The sequence below is a fragment of the Ictidomys tridecemlineatus genome, chromosome X (genome assembly GCF_052094955.1).
Source record: "Ictidomys tridecemlineatus isolate mIctTri1 chromosome X, mIctTri1.hap1, whole genome shotgun sequence".
Classification (NCBI taxonomy): domain Eukaryota; kingdom Metazoa; phylum Chordata; class Mammalia; order Rodentia; family Sciuridae; genus Ictidomys; species Ictidomys tridecemlineatus.
The window spans coordinates 4,205,410-4,227,518 of record NC_135493.1 but is presented as its reverse complement, the minus strand read 5'-3'; the positions used below and the strand labels follow the sequence as shown (position 1 = coordinate 4,227,518).

The 22,109-nt window shown below is 36.4% G+C and overlaps 1 protein-coding gene across 36 annotated transcripts in view; it reads left to right on the top strand.

Moving 5' to 3' along the window:
• Positions 1-22,109, top strand: part of Mtmr1 (myotubularin related protein 1) — a 79,169-nt gene that overhangs the window by 30,155 nt on the left and 26,905 nt on the right. For 23 of the 36 annotated variants that reach the window (XM_078034115.1, XM_078034117.1, XM_078034114.1 and 20 more), the window contains 7 exons: positions 10,114-10,188; positions 12,036-12,130; positions 12,667-12,774; positions 15,816-15,917; positions 16,225-16,308; positions 17,467-17,616; positions 18,923-19,111. In XM_078034115.1, the coding sequence (XP_077890241.1) occupies positions 10,114-10,188; positions 12,036-12,130; positions 12,667-12,774; positions 15,816-15,917; positions 16,225-16,308; positions 17,467-17,616; positions 18,923-19,111 (803 nt within the window). Of the gene's footprint in view, positions 1-10,113; positions 10,235-12,035; positions 12,131-12,666; positions 12,775-15,815; positions 15,918-16,224; positions 16,309-17,466; positions 17,617-18,922; positions 19,112-22,109 lie in introns of those variants that run through there. The other 13 variants (XM_021735412.3, XM_021735409.3, XM_021735407.3 and 10 more) reach the window with 2 other exon arrangements.

Here is a 22,109-nt window from a genome sequence, read left to right as displayed (position 1 = left end):
GTTGTCAAATTATTGTCCAGTTGTTTATCACATCCTCTTATTATTCATTTAATATCCATAGGATATGTAGTGACATCACTTTTCTCATTTTTATATTGTATTATGCAGGCTTTTCTTTTTACCACCATTTTCTTTACCTTTTAACAAACAGATACTTTTTTAGAAGTTTCTTAAAAAGTTAAATGTACACATACTATATGACCTAGACACTCCATTCTTTAGGTATTTACCCCCCCCCAAAAAAAGGAAATACACATCTAAAGACTTGTACGTAAATGTTTTTAGCAGTTTTATTTGTAGAAACAACTCAAATATCTAACAATAGATGAATGGATAAGCAAGCTATCATGTATCTTTATAGGAAAGACTTTTCAGCAATAAAAAGAAGTATGAAAACATGATGGCCATTGCAAGAATACTACAATATACATATAGATGTAAAACTTCTGAAAAATTTTTTTGATTCTTTTTTTTATTATTAGTTGTTCAAAACATTACAAAGCTCTTGGTATATCATATTTCATACATTTGATTCAAGCAGATTATGAACTCCCATTTTTACCCCGTATACAGATTGCAGAATCACATCAGTTACACATCCACTTTTTTACATACTGCCATACTAGTGTCTGTTGTATTCTGCTGCCCTTCCTATCCTCTACTATCCCCCCTCCCTTCCCCTCCCCTCCCCTCTTCTCTCTCTACCCCATCTACTGTAATTCATTTCTCTCTCTTGTTTTTTTCCCCTTTCCCCTCACTTCCTCTTATATGTAATTTTGTATAACATTGAGGTTCTCCTTCCTTTAACATGCAATTTCCCTTCTCTCTCTCTTTCCCTCCCCCCTCTCGACCCTGTTTAATGGTGAACTTCTTCTCATGCTCTTCCTCCCTATTCTGTTCTTAGTTGCTCTCCTTATATCAAAGATGACATTTGGCATTTGTTTTTTAGGGATTGGCTAGCTTCACTTAGCATAATCTGCTCTAGTGCCATCCATTTCCCTGCAAATTCCATGATTTTGTCATTTTTTAGTGCAGAGTAATACTCCATTGTGTATAAATACCACATTTTTTTTATCCATTCATCTATTGAAGGGCATCTAGGTTAGTTCCACAGTCTAGCTATTGTGAATTGTGCTGCTATGAACATCGATGTAGCAGTATCTCTGTAGTACGCTCTTTTAAGGTCTTCAGGGAATAGTCCGAGAAGGGAAATAGCTGGGTCAAATGGTGGTTCCATTCCCAGCTTTCCCAGGAATCTCCATACTGCTTTCCAAATTGGCCACACCAATTTGCAGTCCCACCAACAATGTACAAGTGTACCCTTTTCCCCACATCCTCACCAGCACTTGTTGTTGTTTGACTTCAGAATGGCTGCCAATCTTACTGGAGTGAGATGGTATCTTAGGGTGATTTTGATTTGCATTTCTCTGACTGCTAGAGATGGTGAGCATTTTTTCATGTACTTGTTGATTGATTGTATGTCCTCCTCTGAGAAGTGTCTGTTCAGGTCCTTGGCCCATTTATTGATTGGGTTATTTGTTATCTTATTGTCTAATTTTTTGAGTTCTTTGTATACTCTGGATATTAGGGCTCTATCTGAAGTGTGACGAGTAAAGATTTGTTCCCATAATGTAGGCTCCCTATTTACCTCTCTTGTTGTTTCTCTTGCTGAGAAAAAACTTTTTAGTTTAAGTAAGTCCCATTTGTTGATTCTTGTTATTAACTCTTGTGCTATGGGTGTCCTATTAAGGAATTTGGAGCCTGACCCCACAATATGTGGATCGGAGCCAACTTTTTCTTCTATCAGATGCAGAGTCTCTGATTTGATATCAAGCTCCTTGATCCATTTTGAGTTAACTTTTGTGCATGGCGAGAGAAGGGGATTCAGTTTCATTTTGTTGCATATGGATGTCCAGTTTTCCCAGAACCATTTGTTGAAGATGCTATCCTTCCTCCATTGAATGCTTTTAGCCCCTTTATCAAATATAAGATATTTATAATTTTGTGGATTGGTCTCTGTGTCCTCTATTCTGTACCATTGGTCCACCTGCCTGTTTTGGTACCAGTACCATGCTGTTTTTGTTACTATTGCTCTGTAGTATAATTTGAAATCTGGTATCGCTATGCCGCCTGATTCACACTTCCTGCTTAGAGTTGCTTTTGCTATTCTGGGTCTTTTATTTTTCCATATGAATTTCATGATTGCTTTATCTATTTATACAAAAAAATGCCATTGGGATTTTGATTGGTATTGCATTAAACCTATAGAGAACTTTTGGTAATATCGCCATTTTGGTGATGTTAGTTCTGCCTATCCATGAACAGGGTATATTTTTCCATCTTCTAAGATCTTCTTCTATTTCTCTCTTTAGTGTTCTGTACTTTTCATTGTATAAATCTTTCACCTCTTTTGTTAGGTTGATTCCCAAGTATTTTATTTTTTTTTTGAGGATATTGTGAATGGGGTGTTTTTCCTCATTTCTGTTTCAGAAGTTTTGTCGCTGATATACAGAAATGCCTTTGATTTATGCATGTTGATTTTATATCCTGCCACTTTGCTGAATTCATTTATTAGTTCTAGTAGTTTCTTTGTAGACCCTTTTGGGTCTTCTAGGTATAGAATCATGTCATCTGCAAATAGTGATAATTTAAGTTCTTCTTTTCCTATTTTTATGCCTTTAATTTCTTTCGTCTAATTGCTCTGGCCAGTGTTTCGAGAACTATATTGAATAGAAGTGGTGAGAGAGGGCATCCCTGTCTTGTTCCCATATTTAGAGGGAATGCCTTCAATTTTTCTCCATTCAGAATGATGCTAGCCTGAGTCTTAGCATAGTTAGCTTTTATAATGTTGAGGTAAGTTCCTGTTATCCCTAGTTTTTCTAATGTTTTGAACATAAAGGGATGCTGTACTTTGTCAAATGCTTTTTCTGTATCTATCGAGATGATCATATGGTTCTTATCTTTAAGTCTATTGATGTGGTGAATAACATTTATTGATTTCCGTATATTGAACCATCCTTGCATCCCAGGGATGAATCCTACTTGATCATGGTGCACAATTTTTTTGATGTGTTTTTGTATCTGATTCGCCAGAATTTTATTGAGGATTTTTGCATCTAGGTTCATTAGACATATTGGTCTGTAGTTTTCTTTCTTTGAGGTGTCTTTGTCTGGTTTTGGAATCAGGGTGATGTTGGCCTCATAGAATGAATTTGGAAGAGCTCCCTCTTTTTCTATTTCCTGAATAATTTGAAAAGTATTGGTATTAATTCTTCTTTAAAGGTTTTGTAAAACTCCGCTGTATACCCATCCGGTCCTGGGCTTTTTTTGGTTGGTAGTCTTTTGATTGCTTCTTCTATTTCATCCATTGATGTTGGTCTGTTCAAATTGAGTGTATCATCCTGACTCAGTCTGGGCGAATCATATGACTTAAGAAATTTATTGATGTCTTCACTATCTTCTATTTTATTGGAATATAGGTTTTCAAAATAATTTCTAATTATCTTCTGTATTTCTGTAGCATCTGTTGTGATATTGCCTTTTTCATCCCGTATGTTAGTAATTTGAGTTCTCTCTCTTCTTCTCTTCGTTAGCATGGCTAAGGGTCTGTCAATCTTATTTATTTTTTCAAAGAACCAACTTTTAGTTTTGTCAATTTTTTCAATAGTTTCTTTTGTTTCGATTTTGTTGATTTCTGCTCTGATTTTAATTATTTCTTGCCTTCTGCTCCATTTGCTGTTGTTTTGCTCTTCCTTTTCTAGGGCTTTGAGATGAAGTGTGAGCTCATTTATTTGTTGTTTTTTTCTTTTTTTGAGGAATGACCTCTAGGCGATGAATTTCCCTCTTAAAACTGCTTTCATTGTGTCCCATAGATTCCGATATGTTGTGTGTGTATTTTCATTTATCTCTAAGAATTTTTTGATTTCCTCCTTTATGTCTTCTGTAACCCATTGATCATTCAGTAACATATTGTTCATTTTCCATGTGATGAAGGATTTTTCCTTCCTTCTTTTATCATTGATTTCCAGTTTCATTCCATTATTATCAGATAAAATGCATGGTATTATCTCCACCCCTGTATATTTACTGAGGGTTGCCCTATGGCATAATATATGGTCTATTTTTGAGAAGGATCCATGTGCTACTGAGAAAAAAGTATATCCACTTGATGATGGTTGATATATTCTATATATGTCGATTAAGTCTAGGTTATTGATTGTGATATTGAGGTCAATAGTTTCTTTATTCAACTTTTGTTTGGAGGATCTGTCCAATGGTGAGAGAGGTGTGTTGAAGTCACCCATAATTATTGTGTTGTGGTCTATTTGATTCTTGAACTTGAGGAGAGTTTGTTTTATGAACGTCGCAGCACCATTATTTGGTGCATAAATATTGATAATCGTTATGTCTTGTTGGTGAATGGTTCCTTTTAACAGTATATAATGTCCTTCCTTATCCCTTTTGATTAACTTAGTCTTGAAGTCGATTTTATTCAATATAAGGATGGCCACCCCTGCTTGCTTACGAGGACCGTGTGCGTGGTATATTTTTTCCCAACCTTTCACCTTCAGCCTGTGTATGTCTTTTCCAATCAGATGTGTCTCCTGGAGGCAGCATATTGTTGGATTTGTTTTTTAAATCCATGTTACCAGCCTATGTTGCTTTATTGGAGAGTTTAAGCCATTAATGTTTAGAGTTACTATTGATGTATGGTTTGTACTTCCAGCCATGTTTGATTATTTATCTTTTTTTTAAAAAATTTGCTTTGTTTCTCCATGATTAGCTTTCCCCCCGCCCTCTGTCTTTACTGAGGTACTTCCCACTGTTGGTTATGGTTATTGTTTTTCATTTCTTCCTCGTGTAGTGTTTTGCTCAAGATGCTTTGCAATGCTGGTTTTCTGGCTGCAAATTCTTTTAACTTTTGTTTATCATGAAAGATTTTTATTTTGTTGTCGTACCTGAAGCTTAATTTTGCTGGATACAAAATTCTTGGTTGGCATCCATTGTCTTTCAGTGAAATACGTTGTTCCAGGATCTTCTCGCTTTCAGCGTCTGTGATGAAAAATCCGTTGTTAACCTTATTGGTTTACCCCTGAATGTAATCTGCCTCCTTGTAGCTTTTAATATTTTCTCTTTGTTCTGAATATTGGATATCTTCATAACAATGTGTCTTGGCATTGGTCTACTGTGATTTTGTATGCTTGGTGTCCTGTATGCATCTACAATTTGTAAATCCATTTCCTTTTTTATTTCTGGAAAGTTTTCTATAATTATTTCATTCAGCAGGTTGCTCATACCCTCTATACCTTCCTCTATCCCGATGACTCTTAAGTTTGTTTTTTTATTATCCCATATCTCTTGGATGTTTTTCTCGTGATTTTTTACCAGCCTTTCTGAGTTGGCTAGACTCTTTTCAAGATGATATATTTTGTCTTCATTATCTGACGATCTGGCTTGTACTTGCTCCACTCTGTTAGTGATACTCTCATTTGAGTTTTTAATTTGGTTCATAGTTTCCTTCATTTCTAGAATTATTGTTTGATTTTTTAATAATCTCTATCTCCTGATAAAGATGCTTATTTGCTTCTTTTATCTGTTTATGTAATTCATTTTCAATGTGTTCTTTCATTGTTTGAATTTGCTGTCTCATATCCTCTTTAAGATTCCATTCCATCTGTCTAAGGTATTCCTTGAGTTCTTTATTTGACCATTTTTCTGATGCCTCTAGGTCCTCCTGAATATTTAGGCTGTCCTGCATTGTTTGTACTCCTTTTCTTCCTTGCTTTTTGAAGCTGCTCATGTTACTTCTTGTTCTGTTTGGCTGCTGAGTTACTGTTTACTCCTATAAATTTATTTGATGCTTGGGAGGAAAGGTATTAGAAGGGAAGGGAAGAAGTCACTAAAGAGAATGAGAGTAAGCAGATAGAATTCAAGGAAGGGGAATAAGGAAATTGAAAAGAAATGAAAACACAAAAGAAAAAATAGAAAATAAAAAAAAGAAAAAAAATTAAAAATAATCAAAAAAATAAAAATTAAAAATTAAAAATAAATAAATAAAAATTTAAAAAATAAAAAATGAAAATAAAAAAAAACAAATAATAATAAAAAAAATTGGGCTGGGGATGTGGCTCAAGCGGTAGCGCGCTTGCCTGGCAAGCATGCATGCAGCCTGGGATCGATCCTCAGCACCACATACAAACAAAGATGTTGTGTCCGCCAAAAACTAAAAAATAAATATTAAAAATTCTCTCTCTCTTTCTCTCTCTCTAAAAATAAAAAAAAATATTTAAAAAAAATAAAAATAATAAAAAAATTAATAAATGCAGTCTTAGAGTTCGATTAACTTCTCTTCTAGCAGGTGGAGTTGTGCCAACTGGGCCAAGCTTCTCCTCTCAATATGCAGGAACCAATCACTGTGCAGCAGCTCCTCCTCCCAGATGGGGCAGATCTCCAATCCTGGGTGCCTAGGGCGTCCTCTTGTGTCTAGTCACTTCTCTAGTTTTCCTCAAGCCAGGCCCCGCTCACCGGTGATGCTCACCACAATACTGGCTACACGCCAGGTCTGCTGCTCATAGGAGCCCTGTTGTCATGAAGACTTGGCACACTCTCCCTTCTTGCCCTTCCCTCAGACCCTAAGTTTGTGGAGCTTGGGGCTGAGAACCCCCAGTGTATTTTGCTTGCCCTCCGGTAGCCACGCCTCTGGTAGCTGGTGCAAAAGACATCAGTTGTCAGCACTGGTGGGAGCAGTAGCCGGGGGTTCCGCTCTACGGGTTCTGTGCCACTCCTGATTCCCTCAGTCTGGCTATCATGCTCACGGGAGAGCTGGGAGGGGCCCTTATGGGAGAGCTGGGAGGGGCCCTTAAGGTTTCCCCACTGTGTGGAGAGGGAAGGCTAGGGGGTTACACACCTGTCGCCACCGGTTTCAATGAAGTTATCTCCTCTGCCGCATTCTGGTGACGTCAGTTCTCTGCCATGATGGTATCCCATGCAAATGGCGACAGTTCGTTCCCTTTGCTGGGTGACCAATGCAACGGGTGGGTCCTGACTGGCTCTCCCAAGCCCCGTCTCAATCCTGTGGCCACTGCCTATGAAGGCTCAGTTGGTATTAACCTCCGCAGGTTCAGAAAGGCCGACCAGTTGTTTCAGCAGGATCGTTTAGTGCTGAGTCACAGCGGTTTGTCTGCGAGAAGCAGGCGAACGGGAGCTTGAATGCAGCCGATCCGAGCTTGGTGTGTGTTCTGAGAGGCCCAGACTGTTCGCCCCAGATCCACGTCAGCTCAGCATTGCCTAGTGATCCTGAGCAAACAGCATTTCGACAGTTTAAGACTCCCTATGCTCATGTAGCTGAAGGGATCAGAGACCTGATCTCTGCAAGCCCGCCGCCATGTTGGTTTCCTAAAAATTTTAATAAGTCAAATCCAACAATATATAAAAATGATACTACATAATAAGCAAGTAGATTTTATCATGGGAATTCAAGGTAAATTTAATATTCAGAGATTAATTAATCCCCTAGTTACAGGTTTATCAATTTTATTGATCTTCTCAAAGTATCAGTTTTTAGTTTCATTATTTTATTTTCTATTTCATTTAGTTCCACTCTGATCCTTAGTGTTTCCTGGGTTTAATTCTCTCTTCTTTTCTAGTTTCTTGAGGTAGGAGCTATGGTCATTGATTTGCGGCCTTTCTTATTTTCTAGTCTAGGTGTTCAGATTTTCTTTCAATTGCTTCTTTAGAAGTGGTATCTCACCAATTATGATGTTGTGCTTTCACTTTCATTCAATTGAAAATGCTGAAGTTTTCGTTTTGATTTCCTTTTTGAACCTTGGGTTATTCTTGAATGTGTTGGTCAATTCCCACATATTTGTGAATTTTTTCCAATTTTGTTTCTTCCATTTGTGTACAGAAAACATACTTTTAATGCCTTGAATATTTTTATATTAATTAAACCAGAGACTCTGCATCTAATAGAAGAAAAAGTAGGCCCTAATCTTCATCATGTGGGATTAGGCCCCAACTTCCTTAATAAGACTCCTATAGCACAAGAATTAAAACCAAGAATCAATAAATGGTATGGAATCAAACTAAAAAGTTTCTTCTCAGCAAAAGAAATAATCTGTGAGGTGAACAGAGAGCCTACATCCTGGGAGCAAATTTTTACCCCTCATATATCAGATAGAGTACTAATCTCTAGGATCTATAAAGAACTCAAAAAGCTAAGTACCAAAAAAACAAATAACCCAATCAACAAATGAGCCAAAGACCTGAACAGACACTTCTCAGAAGACGATGTACAATGAATCAACAAATATATGAAAAAATACTTATCATCTCTAGCAATCAGAGAAATGCAAATCAAAACTACTCTGATATCATCTCACTCCAGTCAGAATGGCAGCTATTATGAAGACAAACAACAATAAGTGTTGGAGAGATGTGGGAAAAAGATACACTCATACATTGTTTGTGGGACTGCAAATTGATACATCCAATATGGAAAGCAGTATGGAGATTCCTTGGAAATCCGGGAATGGAACCACCATTTGACCCAGCTATTCCTCTCCTTGGACTATACCCAAAGGACTTAAAAACTGCATACTACACGGACACAGCCACATCAGTGTTTATAGCAGCACAATTCACAATAGCTAAACCATGGAGCCAACCAAGATGCCCTTCAGTGGATGAATGGATAAAAAAAAAATGTGGCATATATATACACAATGGAATTTTGCTCAGGAATAAAAGAGAATAAAATCATGGCATTTTTCAGGTAAATGGATGGCATTGGAGAAGATAATGCTAAGTGAAGTTAGCCAATCCCAAAAAAACAAATGACGGATGTATTCTCTGTTATAAGGAGGCTGACTCATAGTGGGGTAGGGAGGGGGACCATAGGAGGATTAGATGAATTCTAGATAGGGAAGAGGGGTGGGAGGGGAAGGGAGGGGGCAGGGGATTAGCAAGGGTGGTGGAATGTGATGAACATCATTATCCACGGTTCATGAATGAAGACTCAAATTGGGTGTCAACATACTTTATATATAAACAGAGATAAAAAAAAATTGTGGTATATATGTGTAATAAGAATTGTAATGCAAAAAAAGTACACGTATAAAGGCATGAATTGGCATGAACATACTCTACATACTCTATATACAAAGATATGAAAAATTGTACTCTATATGTGTAATAAGAATTGTAATGAAGGGTTGGGGATGTGGCTCAAGCGGTAGAGCACTCGCCTGGCATGCGTGCGGCCCAGGTTCGATCCTCAGCACCACATACCAACAAAGATGTTGTGTCCACCATGAACTGAAAAATAAATATTAAAAATTAAAAAAAAAAAGAATTGTAATGAATTCCATTGTCGTGTATTTAAAAAAATAAAATCAATATAACTAAAAAAGACATTTATTATGGTCTTCATAAACAGTTTATATGTACTTGAAAAGAATGTGTGTTTTGCTGGGTTTTTTTACTGTTTATTTTTTAGTTGTAGATGGACACAATACCTGTATTTTATTTATTTATATGTGGTGCTGAGGATCAAACCCAGGGCCCCACACATACTAGGCGAGCACTCTACCACTGAGCCACAACCCCAGCCCTATTTTAATGTTATTGATTAGTGTTCTATAAATGTTAGGTTAAGTTTGTTGATAGCATTGTTCAAGTCTTCTGTGCCCTTACTCATTTTTCATCTACTTCTCTCAATTATTGAGAGAGGGGTTTGAAATCTCAGTATAATTGTGGATGTGTCTGTTTCTTGTGGCAGTTCTATCAGTTTTGCTGCATCCATTTTTAAGTTCTGTTAATAGGTGCATAAGTGTTTTGTAAGTATGTCCTTCTGATGCATTGACCCTATTATTAATATGACATTACCTTCTTTATTCCTAGTAATAGCTTTTGCTCTGAAATTTACTTTGTCTCATATTTTTATACACATGGTAGCTTTCTTTTAATTAGTATTATGATGTACCTATTTACATCTGAATTTCAAACTGTTTGTATTTTTATATTTCAAGTGATTTTCTTTTCAGTCACATGTAGTTGGGTCTTGTTTTGTCTTCAGTCTGATAATCTTTGCCTTTTTTAATATTTATTTTTTAGGTGTAGATGGACACAACACAATGCCTTTATTTTTATGTGGTGCTGAGAATCGAACCTGGGTCTCGCCTGTGCTAGGTGACTGAGCCACAATCCCAGCTCCAATCTTTGCCTTTTAATTGAGGTGTTTAGGCTATTTATACATTATATAACTATTAATATAAAGTCATTTACATATTGTATAATTATTAATATAATTAGCTTTAAATGCATAGTTTTGATGTTTGTTTTCTTTTGGTCCCATTTGTTCTGATTCCTTTACCCTCTTTTATCATCTTTTAATTTAGTTGCATACTTTTTAAGGTTCTATTTTATCTCATTTGTTTGCATAGTAGCTATAACCCTTTTTGTTATTTTACTGGTTGCTTCACATCTTTAACTTACTATGGATGACTTCAAGTGATTTTAAATACCTCTTCATGGATAAGAGCCTTTCATTTGTCCCTTCCCCATCTTTATGCCATGATTGTCATTTATTTTATTCTTACTTATGTTATAAACACCTCAATACATTGTTTTATTTTTGTTTAACAGGAATTGAACCCAGGGATGCTTTAACACTAGGTGACATCCTTAGCCCTTTTTGTTTTGAGACAGGGTCTCACTTGTTAGATGCAGGACAGGCTGAACTATGTTATCTGCAGGGCAGGCTGAACAAATGTTAGCTGCAGGATGGCCCACACACTCAAACCCCCCTCTGTCTGGTCCTTTATCATCTATTTGCGTCAAATCTGAACACTAAACCCCCCCGCTCAAGGTTGAACACTCAACTCCCACTCAAGGCTGAACACTTAACCCCCCCCCCCCCCGTGTCAACAAGGCAGCTTGCAGAACCAGAGGCCCCATTAGATTTGGGCTGTAAAAACTCCCTCCTGCCGGGTTCCTCTTTCTCTTGCTCTCTTACTCTGTCTCTCTCTCTCTCTCTTGCTCTCTCTTTCTTCTCTTTCTCTCTCTCTTTCTCTTTCTTTCTCTTCTCCTTTGTTGCACTGCTGCAGTAAAGATCTCTTGGTTGCTCCTAGTGTTATGGTCACTTTCCTTTCATCACTAAGTTGCTTAGGGCCTTGCTAAATTGATGGAGCTGGATTTGAACTTTTGATCCTCCTGCCTCAACCTCCCTTGTCACCAAGATTATAGGCATATACCACAGTGCTAGGTTAACTTTAGTACTTTCAATTGTTCCACTCAGTACATCTGTAGATATGTATATTCTTGTCAATCCGTTGGAATGATACTTTTGGTAAAATAATGATATAGGATCTTTATGGTAGATGTAGGCTTCTTAACACTCAAAGGAATTAAATGTTTTATACTTGATTGATAATAAAAAGAAAGTTAAAATTGATAAGGAAGCTGATAAGGATTTTGAAACAGGATTTTTTTTCTAGTGTCAGAACAGAACAGGGCCGCATGCATGCTAAGCAAGTGCTCTACCACTGAGCTACACCCCCAGCCCCGAAACAAGTCTTTTTCTACTTCATTGAAGTGGCTGTAGTTTTATAATTTGTAAAGTAGTTTGCCTTGGAATAGCATTAGGAGTTAGTATTTAACTTCCATTAGTTTTAAGTAGCAATAATTCATGAAAGGAAAGCCCAGTGTCTTCAGAGTTTAATGTTTTGAATATGATTAATTTATATCCCAGGAAAAATGTTGACTACCCAGAAAAAATGACAAAATGTAACTTATTATGAGGCCTTTACTTAAAATGTCATTAATTAACAAATCAGAGTTTTGTTTTAAACAATTGAACTTTATTAGAAGACTCTCCATCTATGACTTTATTTAAATTAATAATTGATATAATCTTAGGAATTTAAAATTCCTAGAAAATTAGAATAACATACCATGCATATTTTGGAAACTCATGCTAAGATTTATTGAAGCATAAGTCTATAGTAGTAGTTACTACTTTCAGCTTTTTCTTTCAGTGAAAGACGTCATGTATATCTGCCCATTTATGGGAGCAGTGACTGGAACCCTGACAGTGACGGACTTTAAGATGTACTTCAAAAATGTAGAGAGGGTGAGTTTTTAATGTTTGTTTGTTTGTTTACTTATTTATTTTTTGTTGTACTGGGGATTGAACACTGGGCCTCAAACATGGCTAGGCAAGTGCTGTACCATTGAGCTCCATTCCTAGTCCAAGAGGGTGAGTTTTTTTAAAGTGTGTTTTATTTTTTAAAAATAATTCAGAACAATAAAAAAGAAAATAATCAGTCTTCTGAAATCCCATCACCCATAGATAACCAGAGGGTGAGGTATATTTTTTATTTTTATTTTTCATTTCAGAGGGGGAGTTTTAAGATATCACATTTGCAAAAAGACTTTGTATTTTGACCAAAAGGCTGTTAAAATACCACTTAAACCTGGAGGGGAAGTTTCACTGTAGTCTCAGTGGAAACCTCAGAAGGTATGCTATAAATTAGACTTCAATTTCTTAGCTGGAACAAAGAGTAAATGCAGGATAAACAAACTTATTTCATAACCCTGCAAAGACTTAAGACATGAAAACTCAGGTGGCTGACCTTGACAGATATTCATCTTAATTTTTAAATGTAGGATCCACATTTTATCCTTGATGTTCCCCTTGGAGTGATCAGCAGAGTTGAGAAGATTGGTGTGCAGAGTCATGGGGACAATTCTTGTGGTATAGAGATCGTGTGCAAGGTAAACTGCAAACTTTTTCTGACTCAGCCTTTGTGATCTTTGGTTAGTAAGAGTAATTTGCACTGTTAGTTTCCCAGATGTTTTCGGGGCAGTTATCTCTTCAAATGTTATATCAACAGATTTAAACTATTGTGTAACTCATCAAATTAATCCTTTTCTCTTAAAATATTTGTCTTCCTTTTTATTTTGGTACTGGGCATCAAAAGGGTGCTCTATCATCAAGCTACATCCCTACCCCTTTTTATTATTTTTTTCATTTTGGGATAGGATCTCACTAAGTTGCCTAGGCTAGCCTCCAGCTTGAGTCTTCCTGCCTCATCCTCCTGAGTCTCTGGTGTGCACCAGCAAACCAGCCCTGTTGAAGTATTTATAGTTAATGTGACATATAACCTAAGTGCTGACATTATTTGTTACATCTTAGAGAAAGCAAGTGGAAAGCAGAGATCAATACTTTTTTTCCTTATGTTTCTTTCTTTTCTTTAATTTATTTTTTATTTTTATTTTTTTTGTACCAAGGACTGAACTGTAAGCTGTTCTCTCTCATTTGTCCTTCAGCCAGGAAAGCCAGGGGTTCAGGACAAAAGGTTCTATTTTTTTTCATAGCATTTTATTTAAAGACAGGGTCTCACTAAGTTGCTTAGAACCTCATTAAGTTGTTGAGGCTGGCTTTGAACTTGTGATTCTACTGCCTCTGCCTCCGTAGCCAATGGGATTATAAGCATGCACCACCGTGTTCATTGTTTTAAGACTACTCTTCAGAACACTGGATGGACAAAGACTTCCTAAAGAGTCAAAAGTGTTATGTAAATCATCTGATAAAAGTTTTTTTGGTGATGCTGGAATTTTCACCTTAAATCGCTTATTTTTTATTTATACCCTTCTTCCAATGAATTAAGTAGAATTGTGTGCCCTTAATAGATATGTTTTATTTCTAATGAGTTTACCTCATATAATACTAAAAACCTACCTAACGTACCAAGTGCCTGTAGAATTGTCAAGTTCCCTTCCAAATTATGTGTTTGGATTCCTGTCAATCTCTTTGCTTTGATCAAATTTCTGAGGACAGCTACCCCTGGTTGGCCTTAGACTGCAGTTAAATACAGTTATTCAAAGAGCCTTTTACTTTTCCAAATTGTGGATCTGCTGGCTTACTAGATACACATTAGTGACTACATGGCACATTGCACTTGTCCTTCTTAGACAGGGTTCCACATGTGAACAGTGACAAGCAGCTGCAGAACTTAAGTCAGAGGACTGAACTGGTTCTGCGATTTTGAAACCTGCCATTCCCCTTCTCATAACTCTCGAGTAGCTTCCCATTGTTCACAGGCTAGGGGAAACACCCCTTCTCAAGTCCCCACATGTCTGAATCTGATTCAGTTTCTTCTGCAGCTTCCTCTGGAGCCACCCTCCCTTCATCCTTGCCTCTCAGTCTTCTTGGCTTTCCTTTAGATGCTCATACTTGCCTTGTACCCATGTGCTTACATATACACCAAGATTGTTTTTGTTTTTTTGTGGTGCTGAGGACTGATCCCAGGGCTTCACACTTGGTAACATGCACCCTATCACTGAGATACACCCCCAGTCCCACACCAGGAGCATTGCACATGTTCTTTTATAGCTTGGGATACTTTTCTTTCTGAGAACTCCCAAACAGCAAGTCAGCTCAGGTAGCTACCAAGGTGTGTGTGTGTGTGTGTGTGTGTGTGTGTGTGTGTGTGTGCGTGTGTGTGTGTGTGTATGTGTGCGTGTCTCCAGTAGCTCAGAAATAAGGTGTGTCAGGAAATTATGCTGCTCTGGCAGGTGTCTTGTGACTATTTTACTAAGATATTTTTATGGCTGGGTGGACATTGGCTAACAGCTGATTTAAATGTTTTCTAACCTGAAAGCACTAAGGCCAGGCTCCTAGCCCTCTCAGCTCACGTGTAAGGGCCATATAAAGTGTGGGATTTAGTTTTAACCCATGGTACTAAATTTAAAAGTACAAAAACTATATAGCAAAAGTAAATGTTCCTCTCCCCAATATCCCTGTTCCAGTCCCTGCCAGCACCAAATTCCTAAAGTATCTCTCTCTTCATAGATAACCTATGTACCTAAACATGTATGTCTAGTCTTATTCTTTGAAAATACAAATTGTACTCTATTATATACAGTGTTCTCCTTTCTTTTACCCCTCACCAATATACATTTGAACTTCTTTCTATTAGTATATACAGAGTTACTTCTTGATTTTCACAATTCTTTAGTGTCTGGCTAGCTGTTTATAGTTTATTTAACTATAGCCCCTGCTGATGGGTTATTCCCATGCTTTTGGTGTTATAAATAATATTACACAACTTCATTTCCCAAATTGTGATTCCTTTGTTTGTGGTTACATTTATTTTCAAATATAATCTTTGAGAATGAGATTTTTGTGTTTGACATAGACATAGTTTTAAAAATACTGTGAGGAAAAGCCTAAAACATTGTCATGAGAAAAATGACAGCATCAGAGCTGGGCTTGGTGGGATTGTTCCCATTGACTTGTGCTTGGCCTTTGGCCATCAACTGGCATTGTGGGGAGGCATTTCAAGAAACTGTGAGCTGGAGAAATAGCATCATGTTGCTCTAAGTATGTCACTGTCTCTACATGATATTTTTAAAACTTTCTGTAAGTGCATAAGGGAAGCATCTAAGACATTTTTTGTTTTATGAATGGTATGAATTCTATAGATTTTTTTTCAGTGGTTTATAATGCACAACTAATTCCATGGCACAGCTTATTCAGTAACTTCACAGTACTTGATGGCACAGCTTTTGTGTACAAACCTTATTCTGTTACATCTGATGATTCCCTATATAGTACATCCCCCATGTTATCGTTTCCTTAATTATTTTATCTCATTGGAAGTGCTTTTGTTAAATTTTTCTTGATAGTTGTAGAAAGTAGAAAATGGGAGATGAATAAAATATTTTATTTATCAGTATAGGCATGGTATCTGCTTCATAGAAGTTCAGTAAATATTGAGTAACTTGAGTTCTAATTTTTTTTTTTAAACCAGGATATGAGGAACTTGCGACTTGCTTATAAACAGGAGGAACAGCGTAAACTTGGAATATTTGAAAACCTCAACAAACATGCATTTCCTCTTTCCAATGGGCAGGTAAGTTCACCAAAGGAAACCTTTTCTGCAAGCAATTGTGATGGTCTAATAATTTTGTGCTTAATTATTCTGTTTTCTGGAGGTTTCCTTCATTTCTTTTTACTTCTATTGATAAATAATATTAGAATATTTGGATGTTTTCAGTTCTCTGTAATGATTGAGACACTACCAATTTGTTAGTTCAGAATTTGAAGTTATAATAGGAGTATTAATACATTCAGCTCATATCAGAATAAAAAGCTTTAATAATGGGTATATGATGTAAATATATATATACTGACATCTGTTTTGTGTTTTTTGTATCTAGGCACTATTTGCATTCAGTTATAAAGAAAAATTTCCAATTAATGGCTGGAAAGTTTATGATCCAGTATCTGAATATAAGAGACAGGTAAAGGATATTGCTTATTAGACTGAAAATAAATAAGTTGAACATCTTTTTCTCTTCTAAAAGGTTAGAAATGTGGTAGAGGAAAAGAAACTTTCCAGTAAGTTGTACATAGGCACAACTTCTCTATCTTATGGGTTCTCCATCTCTTGGGGTGCCTCTTCTCCTATGCCAAACTTTTGACTCTGTCACTGATTGTTCATCCTTTGCCAGAGGGTGTGTAAGGGGTCAAGAATGGAGGTTTATAGACAGTCATCATTACCCTAGTTACATGTATGGTTTCACAAATGGTGTGACCCTACTTTGGGTACAACCAGAGAAATGAAAAATTCTGCTCCATTTGTGTACATGACAGCATTCTGCTGTCATGTATAACTGATTAGAACAAATAAATAAATAATTTAAAAATTAAAGAAAAAGAATGGGGGTTTAAAAGACAGATCTTCCAGGTGGTTTTTATTAGATGACCTGATAAAGAGTTAATGACTACAAATCCAAACCACTTAATTAAGTTCAATTTGTGGTGTATGGCAATACTGCATCTGTCTGAGGTGGTGCTAGTGAGTTTGGGAGCTCCGTAGTACATTGTCAGTTCCAAGTTATTTCCAGTATAATCTTATTTTCATGATATTTTATGTTTGTCTATACCTTTTATTTGATGTAATGTTTTGTATTACTTATTTCCAACATTTATTATTATGTATATAAGGTACTTTTAGTGTATTTTTAGAAACAACACTAAGCTTATTATTTATAGAAAACGGGACAAGAAATATATAGAACTGGAATTCTAGTGTACACTTTTATACTTGTAATATTTGTATGATTTTGAAAACCTTATGTTTCATTAGATTTTTAGAATATCTAGGAAATAGGTTATACCAGATTTTATACACACACATGCGCGCGCGCGCGCACACACACACACACACACACACACACACATATATATATATATATACTCATATATATATATATAAAATACATATATATATTATACAAGTGTATACATATGTGTATATACACATGTATGAATTTGTAAGTAACAATAAACAAGGTATAAATGATTTTTTGTAGAAAATAAGAAACAGATGTGATTAATGATTAGTAATTTTTCAAAGTGGAAAATTATGTTTTTCCCTTTTTCTTAACACCCTTCAGGGCTTGCCAAATGAGAGTTGGAAAATATCCAAAATAAACAGTAATTATGAGTTCTGTGACACCTACCCTGCCATCATTGTTGTGCCAACTAGTGTAAAAGATGATGACCTTTCAAAAGTGGCAGCCTTTCGAGCAAAAGGCAGAGTCCCTGTAAGTAATGAAGATTGTCATTCAGATGGAAACATACACTGTGTTAGATCAAATATGGGAAGATGCAAGACAGAAAACAATCTAGCCAAGTGGACAGTAGGCAAAAAAAAGCTTAAAAATGAACATATCTTTGATTCTCAAGAAATACCTAATGGGATTGGGGATGTGGCTCAAGTGATAGCGTGCTTGCCTGGCATGCGTGAGGCACTGGGTTCAATCCTCAGCACCACATAAAAATAAAATAAAGATATTGTGTCCACCTTAAAAAAAACTTTTAAAAAAGTAAATAAAAAAAGAAATACCTAATGATATAAACATTCTTTTTGCTGCATCTCCCCTTTGTATGATTTCCCGTTTCTAAGTGCAAGGGTAACTTAAGTTATGCTCTCCAAATGTAGAGGAGAATAACAAAGACACAGCAAGAAAGAACATGATGTTGCATTAACAGTTCACATCACGGGTTTCAGGAAAATGTCCTGGAAAAGTTACTTTCTTTCTTCATGCTGAGTGGAATGCTGTAGCTGCATGGGAAGAACACTGTTACAGAAACAATTGCAGCCAGCAGGGAGTGATGGTTTTACCCTGGAGTTTCTAGCTGTTATAATTCTGAGTCACTTGGCCATTGAAGGAAAATGGAAGGTTTGGTGGCAGAGTTTAAAATTTTTAAGAGACTGTGTTTACTTTGTCTTTACCCTGCCACATATGTTATTGTGGAGATACAATGATTATTTTTTAATTAGGAGAAAAGAGTAAACTAGTCAATTAAATAGGTTTGGGGCTATATTTCAGTAATAGTTAGACTTAGGTTTTGTTTTTTTGTTTTTTTAGAATCATAGAATTTTTGAGATGAAGGGAGATTTTAGAGCTCATCTAGTCAGATGAGTTAAAACCTGGGCAGAACAGTGGGTCCTTTGGCCACTGTACTGCTCTCTCAGCTCTGATGAGCCAGCCTCCCACCTCACAAATCCTATTTTCTAGAAGATCTGTTGACTTCCACCTTAAAGAAGTAGCCACCTGCCCTCAGTACCTGAGTATGTTGTGCCTTTGGTACATGAGTAGCTACCATGTGCTAGGCTGATGTGCATGAGGCTCTGGGGATAGATGTGGCCAACTGTCTGGCTTAGGAGAAACACATATTGAACAAACTGCTGCACACCCTGCCATGTGGTTATCCACTGTGACATGAAGGAAAATAAAATGTGTTTGGAGAGGAAAATTTTAGGGAGAGATTGTGCTTTTTGTCCCAAGTAATTAGAGAATATATTGCTTTAGGAACTGTACTAATATTTTTGCTTAAAAACACTAGGTGTTGTCATGGATTCATCCGGAGAGTCAGGCAACAATTACCCGTTGCAGCCAGCCACTGGTGGGTCCCAATGATAAACGCTGCAAAGAGGATGAAAAATACTTACAAACAATAATGGATGCTAATGCACAGTCCCACAAACTTATTATCTTTGATGCCCGACAAAACAGTGTTGCTGATACCAACAAGGTACATGCTTTGTTTTTTTTTTAATTTTTAAAAATTATTTTTAGATATACATGAGACTAGAGTGTATTTTGACATATTATACATACATGGAGTATAACCTATTCTAATTAGGATCCCATTTTGTGGTTGTACATGATGTGGTGTTTTACTGGTTGTTTATTCATATATGAACATAGGAAAGTTATGTCCAATGCATTCTGTCTTTCCTATTCCCATCTCAACTCCCTTCCCTCCATTCCCCTTTGTCTAATATACTGAACTTCTATTCTCCCTTCCCCTCCCTTATTGTGTATTAGCATCCACATGTCAGAGAGAATATTTGGTCTTTGGTTTTTTGGGATTGGCTTATTTCATATATCATGATAATCTCTAGATCCATCATTTACCAGCACAAATCATAAAGTTATTATTTTTAATGGCTGATTAATGAACCATTGTGTATATATACCACATTTTCTTTATCCATTCATCTCTTGAAGGGCACCTAGGTTGGTTCCATAACTTAGCTATTGTGAATTGAGCTGCTATAAACACTGATTGTGGCTATGTCACTGTAGTATGTTAATTTTAAATCCTTTGGGTATATACCAAGGAGTGGGATAACTGGGTCAAATGGTGGTTCCATTCCATGATTTTTAGGGAATCTCCATACTGCTTTCCATAGTGGTTACACCAGTTTGCATTCTCACCAGCAATGTATGAGTGTACCTTTCCCCCCACATCCTTGCCAACATTTATTATTACTTGTATTCTTGATAATTGTCATTCTGACTAGAGTAAGAAAAAAATCTCAGTGTTGTTTTAATTTGCATTTCTCTAATTGCTAGAAAGGTTAAATTTTTTGCATATATTTGTTGAACATTCATATTTCTTCTTCTGTGAAGTACCTATTCAATTCCTTTGCCCACTTATTGATTGAGTTATTTGTTTTTTTGGTGGTGGTGGTGGTGATGGTGTTAAGTTTTTTTGAGTTCTTTATATATCCTGGAGATTAATGCTGTATATGAGGTGTGGGTGGCAAAGATTTTCTCCCATTCTGTAGGCCGTCTCTTCACATTCTTTTTTTTCTATTTTTTTTTAGTTATATATACATGGACACAATATCTTTGTTTATTTATTTTTATGTGGTGCAGAGGATCAAACCTAGTGCCTCACATGTACAAGGCGAGCATTCTGCCACTGAACCCCAACCCCAGCCCCTCTCTTCACATTCTTGATTGATTCCTTTGCTATGAAGAGACTTTTTTAGTTTGATACCATCCCATTTATTGATTCTTGATTTTACTTCTTGCATTTAGGAGTGTTGTTGAGGAAGTTGGCTTCTAAGCAGACATGGCAGAGAGTTTGGCCTAAATTTTCTTCTAGTAGACACAGGGTCTCTGGTCTAATGGCTAAGTCCTTGACGCACTTTGAGTTGAGTTTTGTGCAGGGTGAGAGAGAGGGGTTTTAGTTTCATTTCGCTGCATATGGATTTCCAGTTCTCCCAGCACCATTTGTTGAAGAGGTCATCTTCTCCAGTATATGTTTTTGATGCCTTTGTCTAGTATGAGATAACTGTATTTCTGTGGGTTTATTTCTGTGTCTTCTATTGTACCATTGGTCTTCATGTCTGTTTTGGTGACAATACCATGCTGGGTTTTTTTTTTTGGTTGTTGTTACTGTAGCTTGTAGTAGGGTCTGGCATTTGATGTCTCCTGCTTTGCTTTTCTCACTAAGGATTGCTTTGGGTATTCTGGGCCTCTTATTTTTCTAAATGAATTTTATAACTGCTTTCTCTATTTTTATGGAGAATGTCATTTTGGGGGCTGGGCTTGTAGCTCAGGTGGTACAGCATTTGCCTTGCATGTGTGAGGCACTGGGTTTGATCCTCAGCACCATATAAAAACAAATAAATAAAATAAAGGTATTTTGTCTGTCTACAACTAAAAAAAATAATTTAAAAAAAAAGAGTGGATGTTTTTTAAAAAAAAGATGTCATTGGAGTTTTAATAGGAATCGCATTAAACCTGTATAGTGCTTTCTGTAGTATGGCCATTTTAACAATATTAATCCTGCCTATCTGGTAACATGGGAGATCTTTCCATCTTCTAAGGTCTTCTTCGATTTCTTTCTTTAGTGTTCTGAAGTTTTCATTGTAGAAGTTCTTCACCTCTTTTGTTAGATTGATTCCCAAGTATTTTTTTAAGGCTATTGTGTATAGGATAGTTTTCTTAATTTCATGGAGGTGATTTTCTCAGTATCTAATAGGCACTTCATTGTCTTCTATCCTGTTCAGAAGAAATAAAAGCAGGACACCAAAATGCATGTCTACAATAATTTTAACCATAGCAGTGTATGTGTCTAGGAAACACACAGGATATTCATTTATTGAAGTCCCCATCAACTCTTCTACATATATGATTATGTCATGTGCAAATAGAGAGTTTGACTATGTCTTTTCTGGTATTGTATTTCATAGCTACTTGCCTGATTCCCTATAAAAAACCTGTAGCACAATGTTGAATCTCAGGTAAAAGCAGGCATCCTTGTCTGGTTCCTAAACTTTTTTTATATAGTTGTAGATGGACAGAATCTCTTTATTTATTTTTATGTGGTGCTAAGGATTGAACCCAGTACCTCACGCATGCTAGGCAAGCACTCTGCTACTGAGCCTTAGCCCTGGTTCCTAATCTTAGGGGAAAGTATTCCATTTTTCACCATTAGGTATGATATGAGCTATGCGTTTTCATACATGTCCTTTATCAAAATAAAGGAAGTTTACCTCCTTTCCTAGATTGTTGAATGTATTTATCTTGAAAAGATGTTTGATTTTGTCAAATCCTTTTTCTGAATTGAGATGTTCATGTAGTTGTTTCCTCCTTCATTCTGTTAATGTGCTGCATTTCATTGATTTTTGTATGTTGAACCCCTCTAATGGATCTAGTAATTTATGTCTACCTGGAACCTCAGAATATGAACTTTATTTAGAAATTGGGCCTTTGTAGATGTAATCAGTTAG